General features: G+C 47.2%; 1 protein-coding gene across 4 annotated transcripts in view; it reads right to left on the minus strand.

The window, feature by feature from the left end:
* LOC142898987 (TOX high mobility group box family member 2-like) overlaps positions 1-18,506 on the minus strand; it is a 117,707-nt gene that overhangs the window by 50,179 nt on the left and 49,022 nt on the right. For all 4 annotated transcript variants that reach the window (XM_076042332.1, XM_076042330.1, XM_076042327.1 and 1 more), the window contains one exon: positions 1,755-1,847. Coding sequence is in view for 2 of the 4 variants with exons in the window: in XM_076042330.1 (XP_075898445.1) it covers positions 1,755-1,847 (93 nt within the window). In the remaining 2 variants the exon portion in view is untranslated. The remainder of the gene's footprint in view (positions 1-1,754; positions 1,848-18,506) is intronic.

An 18,506-nucleotide genomic window follows, 5' to 3' on the forward strand; every position in this document is an offset into this window, starting at 1 on the left:
GCAGAAGAGGTCGTAAACATGGAGTTTGCCACGTGCCGGGACATGTGCAAATGTGTACCTCAAGTGAAAGAGCGAGCGAGAGAGCGAGGGAGCAGGAGAGAGAGAGAGAGAGAGAGAGAGAGAGAGAGAAAAGAAAGAGTTGTCAGACCAAAGTGCCACCCACACAGCCTGCCTCATCCTGTCGCGGTGGCCTTCAACAACCTGCCTGATAGAGCAGCGCTGGGAAACACCTTTCGGCGACGTGCTCCAGTCACATGCAATTAGCGGCTCTGCCCAGCAGGAGCAGCGGCGGCACCGCTGTGTAACAACACGGCCCGGCTGCGAGGGCCGGGGGGGGTGGGGTGGAGAGAGCGGTTATCCCACCGGTCCGGCTGACACTCATACCGTCTGGGCCGCTTTGAGAAACATGCCTGTGTTTTTATGTGTGTGCGTGTGTGTGTGTGTGTGTGTGTGTGTGTGTGTGTGTGTGTGTGTGTGTGTACAGTAGGCGCTGCGGCTGGGTGCGAATCTATGTCAGTGAGGTTTCTCTGGCAGCAGCAGAGGATGCAGCGCACAAGCCACTTTTAACTGACTGGGGTAAACAGCGATGAGAGAAGATAAAGGGCAGAGTGAATGTCACATTACCCCAGCCCTTTGCCTGTGCTCACCGCAGCATCAGATAACTGCAGCAAGGAGGAGGAGGAGAAGAGAAGAGAAGAGAGAGAGAGAGAGAGAGAGAGAGTCTGGTTTCCTCTAGCATATAATTGGTTATCTTGGTGCAATCTACTGCTCTCCTGCCTCTGCACAGAATAAAGTATGAAAGAGAAAAGAGAGAGCAGGAGAGGAAGGGGGGGGGGGGGGGGGAGAAAAAAGTCTAACTGTTGTCGCAGCAACTGAAATAAATCATTATGAGCATAACGGGGGGGGGGGATTGTCTCTTTCTATAGGTGAGCTCTATTGTTGGCAGACGGAGGTTGTGGATGTTACAGTTATGGAAAAAGGGTGGGAGGGAAACGCCGTAATTGTTGCACTGCCATTACTGATAATCTGCGGCTTGTGGTATATTCACTCTTTAAAGTAATCGCAAAACTAATGGCACAATTGGAGGGACTTTACACTTGCTAAAGCAGGAGGTGCATATTTCTACAGTAAGGTGGAAAAAAAAAGGGGGAAAAAATGACCTAGTTTTCGCCAACGATATGACAGGAAGTTGCATTTCAACATCTTTTGTATGCGTTGGATGCCGTTAGTTACCCGCCAGTTTGAAGCCGAATATAAAGGCTATAACAAGATACTGCCGAATACATTAGCAGCTACGAGTGGCTATCAGAGAGGGGGGCGGGGCTAAGCCGACAAAGGACAAAATTAGAATATTTTTGCCATTTTAAAAAGTGCATAAAAATGGAAATGCGTTTTGGTGAATGCACAAGGAGGGTACAGTTCAATAGACAGGCATGTGACAGTAGATTCAAGATAAAGTCTGACTAGGGCAGAGTTGCTTTGGTAACATGAGCGGCCTGATGTAAACTAGAACGCACACATTTGAGCCGCATGAAGGATGAAAATGTCTTTCCAAGGACATGATGCATGCAGGAGGAGCCACTTCCATTAAAACTTCAAATTGAGAGCAGCCTCCCTTCAAATAAAAAAAAAAAAAAAAAAAAAAAGAGCAGTCCAAGGTCAGTGCTCTGAGGAACACCGTTCTTAATAAACTGACTGGCATCACAGCCATTGGCTGGAGGAACTGGGGAGGGCGATAACATAGGGTGTCTCACCACAGCGGTGGGCAGTCTTTTCCTGGCTGGGTTGATTCCTGCTGGGTGTGCAGTGTGCAGCCTCACCGCTCGTTCCCCAACACTGTATCGGGCCTGTGGTTGGAGAGAGAGGCAGGCGGGGGAGGAGAGAGAGGGGGTGGGGGGGGGACAAAAGTGGGGAAGGAAACGAGATGGTGGGGATTTAGTTTTGGCAAGACACACGCGAGGCGAGGCGAGGCATTTGTAAAGGAACATGTCAGCCCTCCCTCCCTCATAAACCCTTCCCTCCCTCCCCCCCACCCACCCCCGGCTCACCCTCTTGCCCGGCGCATGCGGCGAGGGGGAGGAGTAATGACATGAGCCTTACACGGTGACTCTATGCAGCGCCACGTCAGGGAAAGAATGGGGGTTAATGAGCTGACATCCTCTCCAGCCCGAACACGCCTCCGCCCCGAGACCCCCCCCTCCTCTCCAACACCACCACACACTGACAACACACACATGGGTGGGTGGTGGATGGTTGGGGGGGGGGGGTGGTGCTGGAACAGAGCCAAGAGAACGAGAGTCAAACAAAAAAGGAAAAAAAGTAGCATGGAGCGATGATTTTAGGCTGTCTCCCTGTTCTCTGAAATCAAGCCGCTGCAACTGTTGCCTCATGAATAATGAGGAGTAATGAGAGAAAAGTAACCTGCTTTTTGTTTCCAATTTGTTGTTTGAGCCAGCGCGCATCAGCTTGCTCCGTCAAAACATCACTACACACACGTGGCTGTTACTGGCCTAATGTGGCGGAATGTCATTTGCCAATTTAAAATAAAATAGCTTCTACATTGCGTGAGAAAATACATTTTCCTTCTGTGTACTTTTTTTTTCCAAAATCAAATTTTATTAAATCTTCTTAAGCTATCACATTTGTAAAATTTTTAACATTTAAAGCCATCAGATGATGAGCCATTAAAAAAATATATATATATATATTTGAAAGAGTTTAGTAACAAATAGAAGGTGTTGAGAAGGTGTGTAGATGAAACTTTGAGACAACCAGTCACAGCGAGGAAGCTACAGTGAAAACTAACATTGTTAGCTAGGTAGGAGCTAGTTCTCATGGAAATCTCGCCAAAGCCACTAATGAGTATGATGAAAAAAAAAAAAATTGTAACTGAGAAAAAACTTCAGTGCTGTTTTTGTTACTTGAGTTCTGATAAACATTCCGCTAACAGCAGCATCCAAGCTAGTGTCTTTAACAAACAGAATTTGATATCGTTTTCACCACAACTTAACCTGAGCAGCCATGGAAACTATGGAAAGTTAGGACTGAAACTGTTTTCTAGAGGAGGTTGGTGTGATGGATGAGCCGTTTCGTGGGTGAAATCTGCGCGATGGAGCTGCAGTTTCAGGTTAAAACCATCTGATGTTGATTAAACTGCTGTTAAAGGAATGTAAAAGGCCAGTGGGAATCGTCGTCTGCAGGTCAAGGACAACTGCACCGAGCATCAATCAATGGTGTAACGGTTTCAAGCCAGGAGGCGTCTTTCCAAAAGGCACGTGCGACCAAGGGACAATCTGAGTCAACTCACCACCAGTTTCAGCATGTTTCAGCGTTAAATGCAGTCGACCACAGACCGCGAGCTAAACACATCACGCTGTTACAGAGCCCTCGTCGCTAAAAGAGACCTAATTCCTTCGCATGCTCCCCCATTTCTTGGTCGTCACATGGTGGCAAGTGGGTGTACGAGATGTGAAGAAAGAAAGAAAAACCAAACCTCAGTGGCCTTTAAGTTGCATCACAGGAAAACCAAGATGCAAAAGTGACGGTTTAAAAATATAAAACTTTTGAGACAGAAACGGAGACGAGAGGAGAGTGAGAGAAAAAAAAGTCACCCATCGCGTGTTACTTTTTATGCTGCATCTGTCACAAATAGGATGAAAAAAAAAGTAAAATAAAATTTGCTGGAGGGTTAGATAAAGAAAAAAAACCCAAACAAAACGAAAAGGACACCAAGCAAAAGCAGAAAGAGGATTTGCATGGCGATCATTAGAGCCCATTGTGAATCTTTTGCCAGCGAGTAATTTGCGGAGAGGCTTGTGCATTTTTAATATTCTTAAACTGGAGAGCCCTTAAAACAAAAACTCCATCAAATAATAACAGGCATTTCACCTCAGCACTGTCCCGGCTTCTCAATTATTTATCGCTAATGAATAGCCCGGGGCGCCATTCTTCTAAGTACAATATCAACCATCCCAGAGAGGCTGAATCAGCTCGCTCAGATACTTAAATACATTTACTCAATTATGCTCACTGTCCCTGATATGAAAGAGACAGGGTTGCTCGGAATTTTTTTTTTTTTACCGCCCCACCGCCCCACCGCCCATCCTCCCCCACCTTTCCCTTTTGTCTCATGGGCTCTGAATCAGCTCTAATTGAAAGCATGAATGCCATTGTTCTTTCCCCTCCCCTTTAATTCTGATGTAGACGTATATATGTACATACATTAGTATATACACATATATGTACATACATTAGTATATACACACATATATATATATGTATATATTTGTATATGTATATAGGTATGTGCATACATTTATACATACAGTATATATATAAATATACATATATGTATTTTATATATATATTTATATATGTATATATACACCTACACACACACACAAACATACATACATCACATTACAATCACACACGTTTCCACAACAACTGCAGACATTAATTGCTGCTCCCACGTCTTTAGTGGTCATTTAAGGCAGCGTGGGTGAAGTGGGGGGGTGGGCAGAGCTCAGAGGACAAAACGCCACCACATGCCGAGAGACTGACAGGGAAGAGTGGATCCCAGCGAGTTCAGCGACGAGGAACACGCAGCCCGCCTGCATGGCGTTCACGCCTTACGGACTCACTAAAGGAGCCTCTGCCGCGCAGGCGGGATGGTGCAGAAGAACCTTAAAGAGCACGACTGCGGCACAAACTCATCACATATTGGAATGTAAATAGATTCCACCATCTGTTTGCTTCATACAGGGGCCCGCTATAGTGGAGGGGCGGGGAGTGTGTGTGTGTGTGTGTGTGTGTGTGTGTATATCCATGTGTTTAGGTGCTTCAGTGCGAGCTCAGCTTCTGCTTATTGTGCTCGTATTTATCACTCTTGAAAGCAGCAGAAGGGGTAAAAACAGGAGGGGGAAAAAACCGGGCTGGCACCAACATATAGGCATTTTTTTTTTTTTGGAGGTTTATGCGAGAAATATAAAATACGACATGCCAGGAAAGAACTCGTAAACATGCATAATGTTTGGGACTAAAAAGACAACAACAACACCATCAACAACAAAAACACCCTGTGCATTCTACATGGAACGGGATTATAGAGCCGGAGCTGCGAGTGTTGGCCAGCACGTACATTCTTGTAATCCCGCTGCATTTCCTCTCGTTTTTTTTTTTTGGTTTGTTTTTTTCGCTTTAAGGTGCCTGAACATGTGCGAGTGTTTATAAATGCGCATACATTACTCGTGCGGTCCACTCTGAGTAACGAACTGAGCTTTCTGGGCTCCCCCTCTTCCCCTTATCGTCACTTCTCTTTTCAAATTTTTATCACAGCTCAATCAGCGAGACATGGCAGTCCGGCGGCCTTGCCGTGCTTTATCAGGGTAAAAAATAAATATATAAGTAAAAAAATCACCGGTCGGTGGCTGTAGCTACAACAGGGAGACATTTGAGTTGCTCAGGATTCCGTTCCTAGACAGCCGGTAGTTGTAAATTCCTATCAGGGAATTAAAAAAGCGAGAGGGAGGGAGAGAGTTTGAAAGAAAACATATACTATTTTCATTTGGACTGCTTTAGGGATTATGGCTCCGGGGCTCTGGGGGTGGGGTGGGAATAAAACTGCATTAAAATAATCCACCATTTGCATGTTTTATCTCACAAAGGGGCCTCTCATAGACACACATGCACACCAACCCCCCTACTTTCCGCTCCCTCTCCTCCCCCCACCCTCGGGTGAGCGCACGCATGTCGGTTGCACACGTTACACACGCGCGCGCATAGTCGTCATTAAATGCACACACACACACACACACACACACACACACACACACACACACACACACACACACAGGGAGAAGGGCGTGCGCGGCCCCTGACGTGCACTCCGAGATCAACCTGCTGCCATCTGCTCCGTACAATCCTCGCAGAATACATTATTCACTACAATACATCACATCACATTCCCTCAATGTCACAGCCTTGTGCAGGAGAAGGCAAGGAGAGGAGGTGGGGGAGGAGGAGGAGGAGGAGGAGGAGAAAGAGGAGGAGAACACGGTCCAAAAAAATAAAATAAACAAATAAAACAGCTATTGTACGATGGAGGGATAAAAAAGGAGAGGAGAGAAACAAGGCGAGAGGAGATTTGGGCTTGTTACATGAAATAAGGCTGGCGGTGGAACGTGTTGCGATTACAGGCAGAGGAGGCCAGATTAAAAATCCTGACAAGGAGACGAAAGCTAGAAAGGAGTGAGAGCAAGAGGGATGTAGGGAGTAGGGGGGGGGGCGAGGGTCCAACTGGGGCCAAACGCATATCTGAGGTGGCTTTATGTCATAACTACACAGACTCTTTAGGTTTTAACCCATCGGGGGTCTGCAGCGCAAACCTGATATTTTCCTTTCAAGCGGCAGGACGCGGTTTCACCTGCTGGAAATGACGCGTCCAAAATCCTTGGCGAAAGCCACCGACTTTCACAGGGAAGAGCTGCGGCCCGGACACTGACACTGACACTGGGAGACTACCCTGCCTGATCTCAGACCATGTGACTCCTGGCCAGCTGGTGGCGCTGTGTCAGTGTCGGGGGCTCCGTTAAAGGTCAATGAATGTTAAAAATGACATATAAAAACGGAAGTTAGAAAAAACACAGACTGTCATGTGATTTTAAAGCACATTTTTGTAAGTTAGCTCAACGAAATACATTCTTTGCCAGTGCTATGTTTTCACGAAGCTATCTGATTCAAAACCATTTTGGACATTAGCTCCGATGTGAAAATGACTCAAACCACTTCAACAGAGCAGACGAGAGACTGACATGTTTCAAATTAAGCAGTTCACATCAATTTTCGAACGTGAATTTTTCTTTGCGACGCACATTTAAAAAAAGGTTTTGCGGCGCCGTAAATAGCGCTGGTCGGTGCTTTCTGCGCACAGCTAAAAAACGACGAGGCCGCTCAGGCTCGACTGATTTGAAAAGAATGAAATTTGACACACCAGAGCGTATTGACGCTTCGGACAAAAAGACAAGGTGGAAGTTTTATAGCTTCACCTCCGCCGCCTCGTAGAACTGCTGCGCTGATGTCACGGCTGCTCTCGACGCCTTCACGGGAGTCTTCGGAGTGACGCAGCGGCGGCGACGGCTGCTGGAAATCCGAAAAGTCACCCATGACTCAGTTGAACTGAGGCCTCGGCGAAGCCTCCAGACCAGAGCAGCCTATTGTTTGTAGGTTCGACCTACTGGCCCTGATGCTGCTGGTGTGCAACCGGCGCAAAGCGAGCATTTGTGTGTGTGACCTCAGAGTGCGGGGGGGTGAACAGCTGGCAGGCCCACACTCGACTATGTATTGACCTGCTTTGCATTCACCTGTTATTCAGCCGGAGCTAATGTTTCCACTGGGCCCGGCTGCAGCTGAGCCTCTGTTAACCCCTCGCTGCGAGCGGGCTGGGGGGAGGGGCAGACTCGGGGGGGGGGGGTCCAAATTTCAGGTCATTTTGTCCAGGTGCAGGTAGAATTACACAGCGTCCAACTTCGACTTTCCGATTTTTTTTTTCCAGGGAGAGAAAAAGTGGGGCTGGGGGGAAGGAAATAAACGTCGCTCGCTGCACCTCCGGAGAAAACGCAACAGTTGAGCGGGCGAAAAACGGCAGCGCAACTCCACCCCCCCCCCCCTCTCCCCCGCCTACCCCCGTCTGTGTTTGGACGGGTCACTGTCGGCCTTGTTCTCACATATGGACCGCTGAGCCTGAGCGCGCAAGTGTGTGTTCGCGCATACGTGTGTGTGTGTTTGCCTGAAAGCGAGAAGAACACCGCAGCTGATTGAGGATGATTGTGCGAACGCGCGTGTGTGTGTGTGTATGTGTGTGTGTGTGTGTGTGCACGGACCGGGGGAAAAAAAAAGAGGCGCTTAAGTGTGCGATTTTATCAAAATGTCTGCGCAGCCGAGTGGCTTTCCCACCGCGCGTGTCTCAAAGTGTTGAGCATGTGTGTGTGTGTGTGTGTGTGTGTGTGTGTGTGTGTCTTGCGAGCTCAGTGCCAGGTCTCTCTAATGAGTCTGTCAGGCGCTGTTAGCGACGGCGTGCTCCCCTGGCTCAGCGCACTGCAGACACACTGTGATTAGCCGGGCCAGATTAAACAGTCACCACACCGCCAGGGAACACACACACACACACACACGCGTGCGCAGAGGACACACTTAAACACACACGGCTTCATCATCATCAGCCAATTAGCCTCCTCTGATACAGTAACACATACTTGCCCTGTGGAGCCAGGTGTCGACGCCGCCGGAATTGTAAATAAACGGGAAATACGCACACACACACACACACACACACACACACACACACACACACACACACACACACACGCACACACAATACAGTTGTTCAGTTGCACCGCTGGCGTGCAGGGAAAAAAAATAAAACAGGGAGGAAAATATTTCATTAATTCGGCCGATTTTATTGGATTCCACGCCTGCCGCTAATCTCCAACATCACTCCAAATTAAAAGCAGCCCTTCTGGCTCTGGCAGCTTTCAACATCTTCATTAAAGCGACATGATTCACTAATTACAGGTAATTACCCTTTAATGAGCGGGCCAGATGAATGAGCAGATACACTGAGGGGGGGGTGTGGGGGGGGGGGGCGGTGCGAGTGGACTCTGCCTTCTGGAAGACGTCTGAGCGGCGTTCTGACATGAAGATATATATATATATTTTTTTTTTTAAAAAACCCACTGAGCGCAGGTCAGGGTTTTTAATTCCGCTTCCTTTAAATTAGGAAAGTCATGCTGACTCATTCAGGGGTCGCAGCTGTAGCTCGAAGCTTTATGCAGCTTTGTACTATAGGTAACATTCCGTCTCTCGACTGGATGCATTTTACCCATTAATCTGGAAAACAAGCACTTGATTCTTTCTATGTGTGTTTTTGAGCAGAGATGTGATGGTGAACCCCACCCATCTCCCATCATCCATCCATCACTCCCATCACCAACAGAAGATGAGGAATTTTCCTGCTCAGCTCCACCTGGACTCTCTGCATTACTGGAGGCATGTGCATTCAGCCCCTCCACGAATGAACAAGTAAATAAATACAATAAACTACTAACTACCAGCAGCGATGGCTTCAGCAGGCTGCTGGCCACTCTGTCATTTCCTGCCAACGCAAATGGGAGTCGGGCAGGTGGTGGCTGCGGCAGCGGCGGCGGCGGCGGCAGCGACCTCCCCCGAACCAGCGACAAATGTGGGGTATTTCCAGGGTCGACGTTTAGCAGAAGCACTGACGACGCTGCTGAGAAGCCGGATCTGCAACGTCGGCTTCGGGTTAAAGTGGGCAGCAGCTTCTCCTCAAACTGTGAACAGGTGGGAGGCGCGAGACAGTCAGTTGAAGAGAGAGAGAGACGGAGAGAGAGAGTGCAGCTCGATTCCCCCCCCCAGCACCCCCCGAAAGAACAAACACGCACAAATATTAGATTGATCTGATGACTCCCCGACATTAAACTGTGAGCTTTTCTTATCGCCGGCCTGCAGAAAGAGGCAAACCTGTGCCGACTCTCAGGCCAAGAGGCCTATTTTTACCCGTGTGGCACCTCGGAGGTTTCTCTCATCGCCACCGCGCTTCCTGCCGCTGGTGAGCAGCTCGACGGCCCCGACGCCGTCTGCCGAACTCTTTCCCTGCCTCAGATGTGGTTATGAGTCTTTGTCTTCCTGCCCGACGACAAACAGCATCCTATGTATATTTATATCTATATCTATACATATATGTGTATATATATACATATTTGTGTATATATAAATATATATATATACACATATATGTAGCAAAACAGTGGAACAGCAGATTTTTTTTTTTTTCAGGGTTTGTTTGCCCTTAATCCCGGCTTCTGGGATTATATTTACAGGAATAACCGTTTGTTTACTGCGCTCCAATCCACTTACAGGGCCAAAGTCTGCGCCATTGGTACCCTGGCAGTGACCCCGCCCCTCACCCCTCCCGCACCCCTCCTCGCCCCTTGCGGAGCATATTTAGCGCGATGCCACGGTCCCCTGACACAACGCAGCCTCTTTTCTCCCCGGGTTGGAGACGTGCAGAATGTGATATACTGTCCGGCGTCGCACAATGGGGGTAATTGTGTTTTTGGCCCCCACTGGGGAATGAGCGCTATGAGAAGCGGTGGTGGTGGTGGTGGTGGTGGTGGTGGAGAGAGGGTTGGGGCAGCGGCCACCGTCCTAAGACGGTGTGACATCAGCAGACGTGCAGCGACAGCGCAGCCTCGGCTGGAAGCAGCCGCTGCAGCTGCGCACAGTCTTCACCCGTCAGCTGAGGTCTGTGTGGGAAGGTTTGCAAAACTGCCAGTGGCTGCTGCAAGTTTCAAACACGTTCTGCGTTGCGTGAAGTACTCTCGTTTCCTCGTGCAAAGGAAACACGGACAGGCAGACGACAACAACGACGACAAAAAGAACAACAACAACAAACTACATATATAGAAACACTCAGGTACTGCAGGACCGGTGCACACAAATGAACTCTCTGGCTCATCTGCCTCACCGGCCAGCGACGCTGGTGATGCAGCGCTTCAATAACCTGGCAGGGCCGCCAGAGTGTATTATGCCAGCGTGGTCTTAAAGCATCCAGAATTAGTTCCAGATGGACGCGAGGACGTCAAATTGAAGGAGGGAGTGGGGAGGGGGGAGGGGGGAGGAAAAATATACACTGAGAGCTGGAATGATAAACGGCGAAATGGCAACAAGGCTGCACAGAGCCGAGCGTGACGCACAGGGCCTCTTTTGTTCTGCCACTCATTGCTTATGTTTCAGTACGGCACTAATGCACACAGATCGATAGCATACTTTCCATTTCAACACATCGAGCTGATGTACGGACACGCAGTCGGAATTGATCCTCGACTGTCAACACCAAGTTTTTAGTGCTCCGTGTCTTTTTTTCCCCTCTCGCTCTCTCTCTCGCTCTCTCTCTCTCGCTCTCTCTGTCTCTCTCTCTCCTCCTCTTCGCCTCCTGCTGCAAAATGAATAGACTTCAGATGAAAAGGCTTTTGTTGTTGTTGTTTTTGTCGCCCCCCTCCTCCCCCCTTCTCTTTCCCTTCCGTGGTGCGTTCACAGTCTGAAAGCGGCGAAATGTTACGAGCTCTACATTTCGGTATTACATGTTGAATAACTGCCGTTCTGCTGCTGCTGCTGCTGCTGCTGCTGCTGCTGCTGCTGCTGCTGATGATGATGTAGGGCCGGGCGGGGGTGGGGGTGGAGGTGAGGGTGGGGGGTGATCCTATAAAGTCGCAACATATCAGGATCAGAATTGGACATCTGGCGCAGTCAAACAAATCTATACACACACACACACACACACACACACACACACACACACACACACAGACACACACCAATAATCCGCTATAAAGATTAAAATTAAAGTCTAAATTGAAGCCCGGAGCCGATAAAACATGTAAATGCACATATAAACTGATCAATATGAAATGCAAAGAAACACAACAAACAAACAAACAAACAAAAAAAAAAATAGCTGTGCATTGTCTTGTCACAGCCGCAAACAAGCCAATATGATCAATTTCCTCCTCCACAGGATGTCCACCGCATGCAACAACCGCGACTCAAAGGTGCAGAAACACCAAGCAGGTTTCGAGTGAAGTCGAAGCTCCAAAAGTGCTGCGGAAAAACAAAAAGAAGGTTGAAGTGGCGGCGAGCGGTTGGGCCCGGACATCATGTGAAAGCCGTGCGGCACCGAGGAAACAGGAACGAGAGGTTGACTCTCAAACAGCAGGTGCTGCTGCTGCGTTGTTGTTGTTTTTTTTCATTCTTAGGTTTACAAAGTATAAGAAGAAAAGATTTGACATAGAAAAAGTGTTTTGCTAACCTTCTCTGCTATTTCACTTAAATATGTCAAAACACTTCATCCACTTCCTTCCTTCCTTCCTTCTTCTACATGCTCGAGTGTGAAAAACAACACCCGGGATGATGATGGGAATATGTTCCTCCTCCTCCTCCTCCTCTTCCTCCCCTTCCTCCTCCAGCTACGAGCCATACAGTCGTCCTGTGAAACGATTTGCCGTAGGAGGCAACTCTTTAAATTTGGCCGGAGCGCCTGGCCCACACAGTGGAGTCGGCGCTTGCGAGACCAAGACAAAGTGTTTTTTGGGGGCCATTTTTTTGTGTTGGCCCCTCCTCCCTCCCCACCTCTCCGCCCACCATGACAATGAGACAGCTCCTCTCTGGGTTCGATCAAGTGAACCGCCGTCTTCTGAGAGGCAGAGATGGAAAAGGGAAACGGAGCTGGGAGAGAAGGAAGGGCGCTAATCTCATTACCTCCACTCCTTGGCATGAGAGAGCGCTCATCTCTCTGTGGCAACCGACAGGAGGAGGGTGAGGAGAGGGTGAGGAGAGGGGGAGGGCTGGGGACGGGAGAGGGAGAGAAAAAAAAAATCCAATCGCACACACACGCCACCATTTCATTTTCCATGTAATTAAATCAGTTAAATGTTATAAAAACATGTAAACTCCATCAATGACTCGGAGCCATTTGCATTTTTAATCAGGCCAGATTAATTCTAATAAGCGGGCCGGGCTAAGGCGATGACAGAGCGAGCCTATTGTGTGTCTGTCACACTCATTTAATTCTGTCATTATGCTCCATATCCTATTATGATAATTGGCTTTTTATTTTCAATCAAGCGGCACAGCCGAGGCCATTAAATAACAATCTGCGACGAGGCGCACTTTTAACCTGGGAACGTACTGAAAGTTAGGTGACCGGAAAAAACAAAACAAAAGCAAAAACAACAAACCAACCCCCCCCCATCCCCCCCCGCCAAAAAAAAAAAAAGAAACTGGAAAAATGAATACTGGGAAAGTGTCTGGCGGGCTCGTCGGATGCAGCGCCTCAAATGAGAAATGACTGTCAAGACGCTGCGTGTTGACACTTGGCACGGGCTGTAAAGGCAAACACATTAGCTGGAGGAAATGGGCACCACCATCTTCCTACTGCAAGGTAACTAAGCAGGGAAGACAAATGTGTCTGATGTGCTCAGCCGTTTCCTCACCTCCTTACCCACTCTCTACGCCCCCCCACCCACTCTCTACGCCACCCCCCCATTCCCCCCACCCCCCACCCACTCGAAAATGAAATCTCCGAAGGAACGACGGGGCCGACCTCGCTCTTTAATTGAAAGACGCAGAAACAAATAAAAAGGGGGAAGTGCTAACAGTTCCGCCGGCAGGGAGTCGAGCAGCCGCTCTGACACAGACATGATATTACCCAGAGTGAAAACAGTAGCTGCGACCCAAATTTATTGTGTGGTACGCCAGACTTGACAGGAAGGCGAAACCCGGTGTTTTGTCCCAACCAGAAAGGACTTTTCTCTGTTTTTTCAAAGCATCAATCCTTCAATTATCTTTATTCTTTATTATTTTTTTAAACTGCAAACAGGTGGTACAAGCAGGCAGCACTGTAAATGACACAAACTAAATGCACAGCACAACATTAATGTGTGATTTAGTTGTGCGTCCATAGCCAGGGGCACTGTCATAACACAGTGTGCGGCAGCTAGCTTAAAGCTACTCCACTTATTACACGGTTACCGGCACAACATGTGAAGCTAAATAAACATGCAAATAAATAAATGAATAAAAATGAATACCTGAAGACATTCTGTTTAAAATTGAGTAATTAAGTAGATGTGCTAGTAAGTAGTGAAATTGCTTTGTTATTAATGAGATTTAGAGCTTGATATACACATACACACGTTAAGATAAAAACGCAGTGTGTTCAGGCTAGCTGAGATACGCAACCTCACCTCATAGTGTACAGGAACGTGTACTGTTTACTGACAATCACATGGGAAAGCTTGGGCTAGCAGATAGCAACGTTCGCTAGCGCGGTCAAGACGGTGTTTTGTCCACTGTTTCACTCCCAATTTAAGATTTTGCACATTTTGCGACGTAAACATACCAACTTGCAAACCGCTGCACTCAATATATAATATATGAGTGCAGTATATATACTCAATATGAGTATATATATTTGATAATATAATTATATTATCAAGTGTTGAGCACAGAATTCGATTGCAATCAACCTAACCTAACCACTCACGGCTGGAAGTGAACAATCGGCCACTGTATAAATGCACTTTTGGGGTTAATATCTACTCATTCATGGCAAAGCCTTGTCATGTCGGCCTCAGCAGTGCCAGCGAGCATCATGGGAACTGCAAAGATGCAGGATGGAGATGCCATCGCGTCACATCACCAGCCGCCATGCAGGGGCTGCGGTGTGAAGCATGTGGTCAGGAACATTTTCTGCCCACAAATGCCACAGCGGTTGAGTTGATGAGAAAATCCTTTGTGAAAACAGTCACGCTGAGAGTGCATGTTGCGCTGCAGCAGCACGCCTGTCGTTTCTTTCTCACGGGACGATATCAAGCAGGTCGTCCTCTCGGTTCGTCATCACTCGTCTCTCTGTGTGCTACAATTCCTCTTATTGGCTTTCTCTCCAAGAGCCTTTAGCTGCTACAGCGCTAACACACTGCCTTTGCTTTGTCCAATGTCAGTATGACGCCCGTGTCAAATAAAACTTAAGTTATTTGGAGATTTTCCTCAAACACCGGGGGTCTTACAGAGGTCAGCGGCTCCAGAGAGGCAACAAAAAAAAAAAAAACAGGTCTCAGCCCTGTGGGACTGCGAAAGGAGAAACTAGTGGAGATGTGACATGAACAACAGAGCTTTGATGTTGATTTTCTGGTTTGTGCCAGTAGAGTGAAGAGCGACGCTGCCAAATGTGCCAAACTCAGCAACTGGCTGGCGATTAGAGAAAAGCCTCAGAAGTTGATTAGAGCAGGTAACGCTCACAGCTTACAGAAGTAGAAAAAAAAAATGATTCCCCGAGTTCAGTGCACTCTGGCTTAGTTAAATGTTCTAATTATACTTTTACTTACTATTGCTGTAGTGCAGTTGCTGGTAAATTTCACTGGATTCAGTTAGTTTTCATTCATCAAAAATTGTCTTGAAAGGCAGAATTGGGCCTTAAAAGCGAAAAAACCCAGTTTAGTAAATGAGATGTGTTCAACCGGTCTGGGTAAACCGTGCACTATAAATAATAAAATAAATATTATGAAGGTGAAGCATTTGTTGCCTTTCTGTTCAAATTTATAGCACAGAAATGTCACTTAGTTTATCTCAACACTGCCAAAATCTAAACTCAACAAACGTCACACGCAAGTCCGTCAGTGTTGTCGAGTCATTCTCACTTAAACCGCTGACCTTTTCTAATCTTGCTCTTTCTTTCATTATACTGTAAATGCCACAGCCCTTCCTCTCACTTATCAGAAAATGGGATGTTTATCACTTCCTCTTTCTGCGTTTTTTTTTATTTATAATAATTCATTATGAGTAAAGCGCCGGGGAGAAGAGAGAAAGAGAGAGGGAGAGGGAGAGAGAGAGAGAGAGAGAGAGAGAGAGAGAGAGAGAGAGAGAGAGAAATAAGTCACAAGCCGCTTTGACAGAGGCCTGTGTAATAGTGGACATCATGTCATCCACTCAGTGTGGCTGCAAATGGACTGTAAACAATAGCAGGAAAGCAGACGGGAGGTGGTGGTGTGGGGGGGGGGACCGGGTTGTCCTCCCAGAAGCCACAATGGACGACAGCGGGACTTTCAGCGCCCGGCGGTTCTTAGCAGTGGCTCTGCTCTATAAACAAAATGCTTGAGTGGTCGCCTCACTCACATTCTCAGGTCTAAAATTAGCCGCTAGCTGTCGCCGCTGATTCAGGTGGACGGGTGCCTCACTTTTCTTGGTGTTTAGGGAGAAAAGTGCTTTTCCAAGTTCACTACCCCGCCACTCCTCACTCCTCCCCCTCCCTCACCCATACTTTGCATTTATCCCTGCACTCTATTAGGGCTCCCTTCCTCCTAACCCCTGTCGTTGGTGGTGGTGGTGCTAAGGGAAAGTCGGGAGTCTCTCCTCAGTGCACGGCCATTTCACACTCCCACGAACCAATTTCACTTTTAGCACTCGGGAGACAAGATTTAATAAACCTTTTCATTTGATCATCAGAACTCTTCCCATATATATGTGTGTGTGTGTGTACAGTATATATATAGATATATATGTATATATATAGATATATATACATACACATATATATCCCTATATCCTGTATATATATACATATATCCTGTAAATATATGTGTAGATATATATATATATATATATATATCTACACATATATATGATTATATGAATACATATATACAGGAAAATTGAGTAAAATACGAATTTTCATGTGCTGCTTTCATGAGTTGTGATGAATTTCTGAGGACTTAAGTTAAGAATTTGTACACACATACAGGGGGGAGGGGGGGTCGGGGGCGGTTGACGTGTTACTATGGGGACGCTCCGCTCCGTTGCCGGCCGTGCCGAGGCCTGCTCCATTGTGGCGGGGGACAACAGCTGTCTTTACCTTTGGCAGGCAAACAGGCTCATTAAGGGGCCGGCCATGTTTGTTTTCATGCCCGATACCGAGCCCTGAGCAAACAGCGCCGTATCTGCGCTCAGCAGCCCTCGCAGCCGCTGCGTTTCCTTCCCCCATTGTGGAGCGAGGAGCTCTGGCATGCCGTGAGTCCCGGCGTGACGGTGCCGCCCCCCACCCCCGCCGCCACTCTCCGACTCCCCAACCCCTCCCCCTTACAACCCTTACACCCCTCCCTGCCCCCGCAGAGAATGCTCATGCTAGACTGCGAAATGAAGCCAAAAGTCCGGAGCTGATGAAACGGAGTCAGGATGCTCGGCATATCCCGCATACAATGTACGTCATTATGCCGGAAGAACCCAGAGCCGCACATCTTGTGGCACGTCGTGAGAAAAAAATAAAAATAAAAAAGATGCCTTTGTTTGTCGCACGGGCACAAGACGCAATAAAATGGCGTCATTATTTGGTCAGAGAGAGAAAAAGAGGGATGTTGCCATCACATACTTTCTCCTCCGGCGGCGCCAAATGACGAGGCAGGTTGAAGTCGGAAAAAAAATCTCACCCCCAAAAGCGCGAAACGGCGCCGAGCGTCATTCCGTTACTGTGTTGGTGGCACTAGCTTACACAGAACAGAAGAAACAAGTTTTTTTCCCCCCCTACATCCAAAATTCAAATCCAAATAAAGTTGCATTTCCCAAAAAATGCAGTGGCTGACTTAAATACGCCTCCACACCCCCACTTGTGTTTTTTTTTTTTTTTATTCCGCAATTTGTCAGGACCAAAGTCACAACACATTTTGAAATGAGTTCTTAATGTGGAGTAATGAGGCTGTCAGTGCGACGCACTCGGCTGCTTGTTTGAATTTGACTCATGTCGTAGATTCAATTAAATCAGCTGAAGCCGAGCTGGCCGCTGGCCACATCGGTAATGGGTGACCTCATTCAAACAATGCTCTGACATATTGAAACAATAAGAGGAAGGGCCTTGAGCCAGTTGCAAAAGCAAATTCTACTCTGAGTGATAAGGTTAAAACATATATATATACACAGTACATATTTATATATATATATGTGTGTATATATATATGTGTATGTATATATATATATATATATATATATATACATATATATATACATATACATATTTATATATATACATATATATACATGTATATACATGTATATAGGTTTAGAGTTACAAAGTGTTCTACTCACGATGCCGTCCTCCATTTTAACCCTTCAGCCGTGGGCCTCACCCGACAGGACAACGTGTCATTTGTGCCGTTATTTTCCCACCCGAAAGACAACCAATGATACACAAAATGACACAAAATGCAAGACACCCTCTGACTGCGGGCGGCGGATAAACATCCCGTGGGCGCTCAATGCACACGTGCTCGCCAACCTTTGACTCGCGCTTCCTTCGCCAGCAATAACTGAAAACAAAATTGCTGAGCGATAACTCCACCTTTTCTTCTTCTGGGGGGGGTTTTCTCTCTCATTTTTTTTTTTTTCTTCAATTGGTTCCTCAGAAGTCTAAACTGATTTTGTCTGAAAATTCCTGGAATCTGAATGATGGCACAAACAGTCCCAAGGCTATGTAAACAACAATTCCAGCTCCAGTGTGCGGCTACGCTTTCTCAGCAACAAACATGGGTCGAAAAAAAAAAATAATAGCACCACTTCTCACTTCTGGAAGGGTCACCTCAGCTGGTGTACAAGGGAGGTTGAGCAGTCAAAAGCCCCCCTTTTTTCCTTTTACTTCAGTGCCACTGAGCAGCTAATTGTGTCACTTGTTTCACGGCAGACTCGCCAGTTAATATGTGTAAAGTCACACTTTGCACTCGCCACGTTGTCGAAGCACAACAGACACGAGGCAGTGGAATCAGAACACAACGTCTCGCTTCACTGCTCTTGTTTCTCTATCCACCAGGGCAATCACAGTTACAGTAAACAGATAAAAAGAGCCCGTGCACACACACACACACACACGCTCTATCTAGTAACTGCATCTC

Source organism: Nelusetta ayraudi, unplaced genomic scaffold (assembly GCF_046127955.1).
Source record: "Nelusetta ayraudi isolate G7.1 ecotype Tasmania unplaced genomic scaffold, CSIRO-AGI_Nayr_v1 ptg000070l, whole genome shotgun sequence".
Taxonomy (NCBI): Eukaryota; Metazoa; Chordata; class Actinopteri; order Tetraodontiformes; family Monacanthidae; genus Nelusetta; species Nelusetta ayraudi.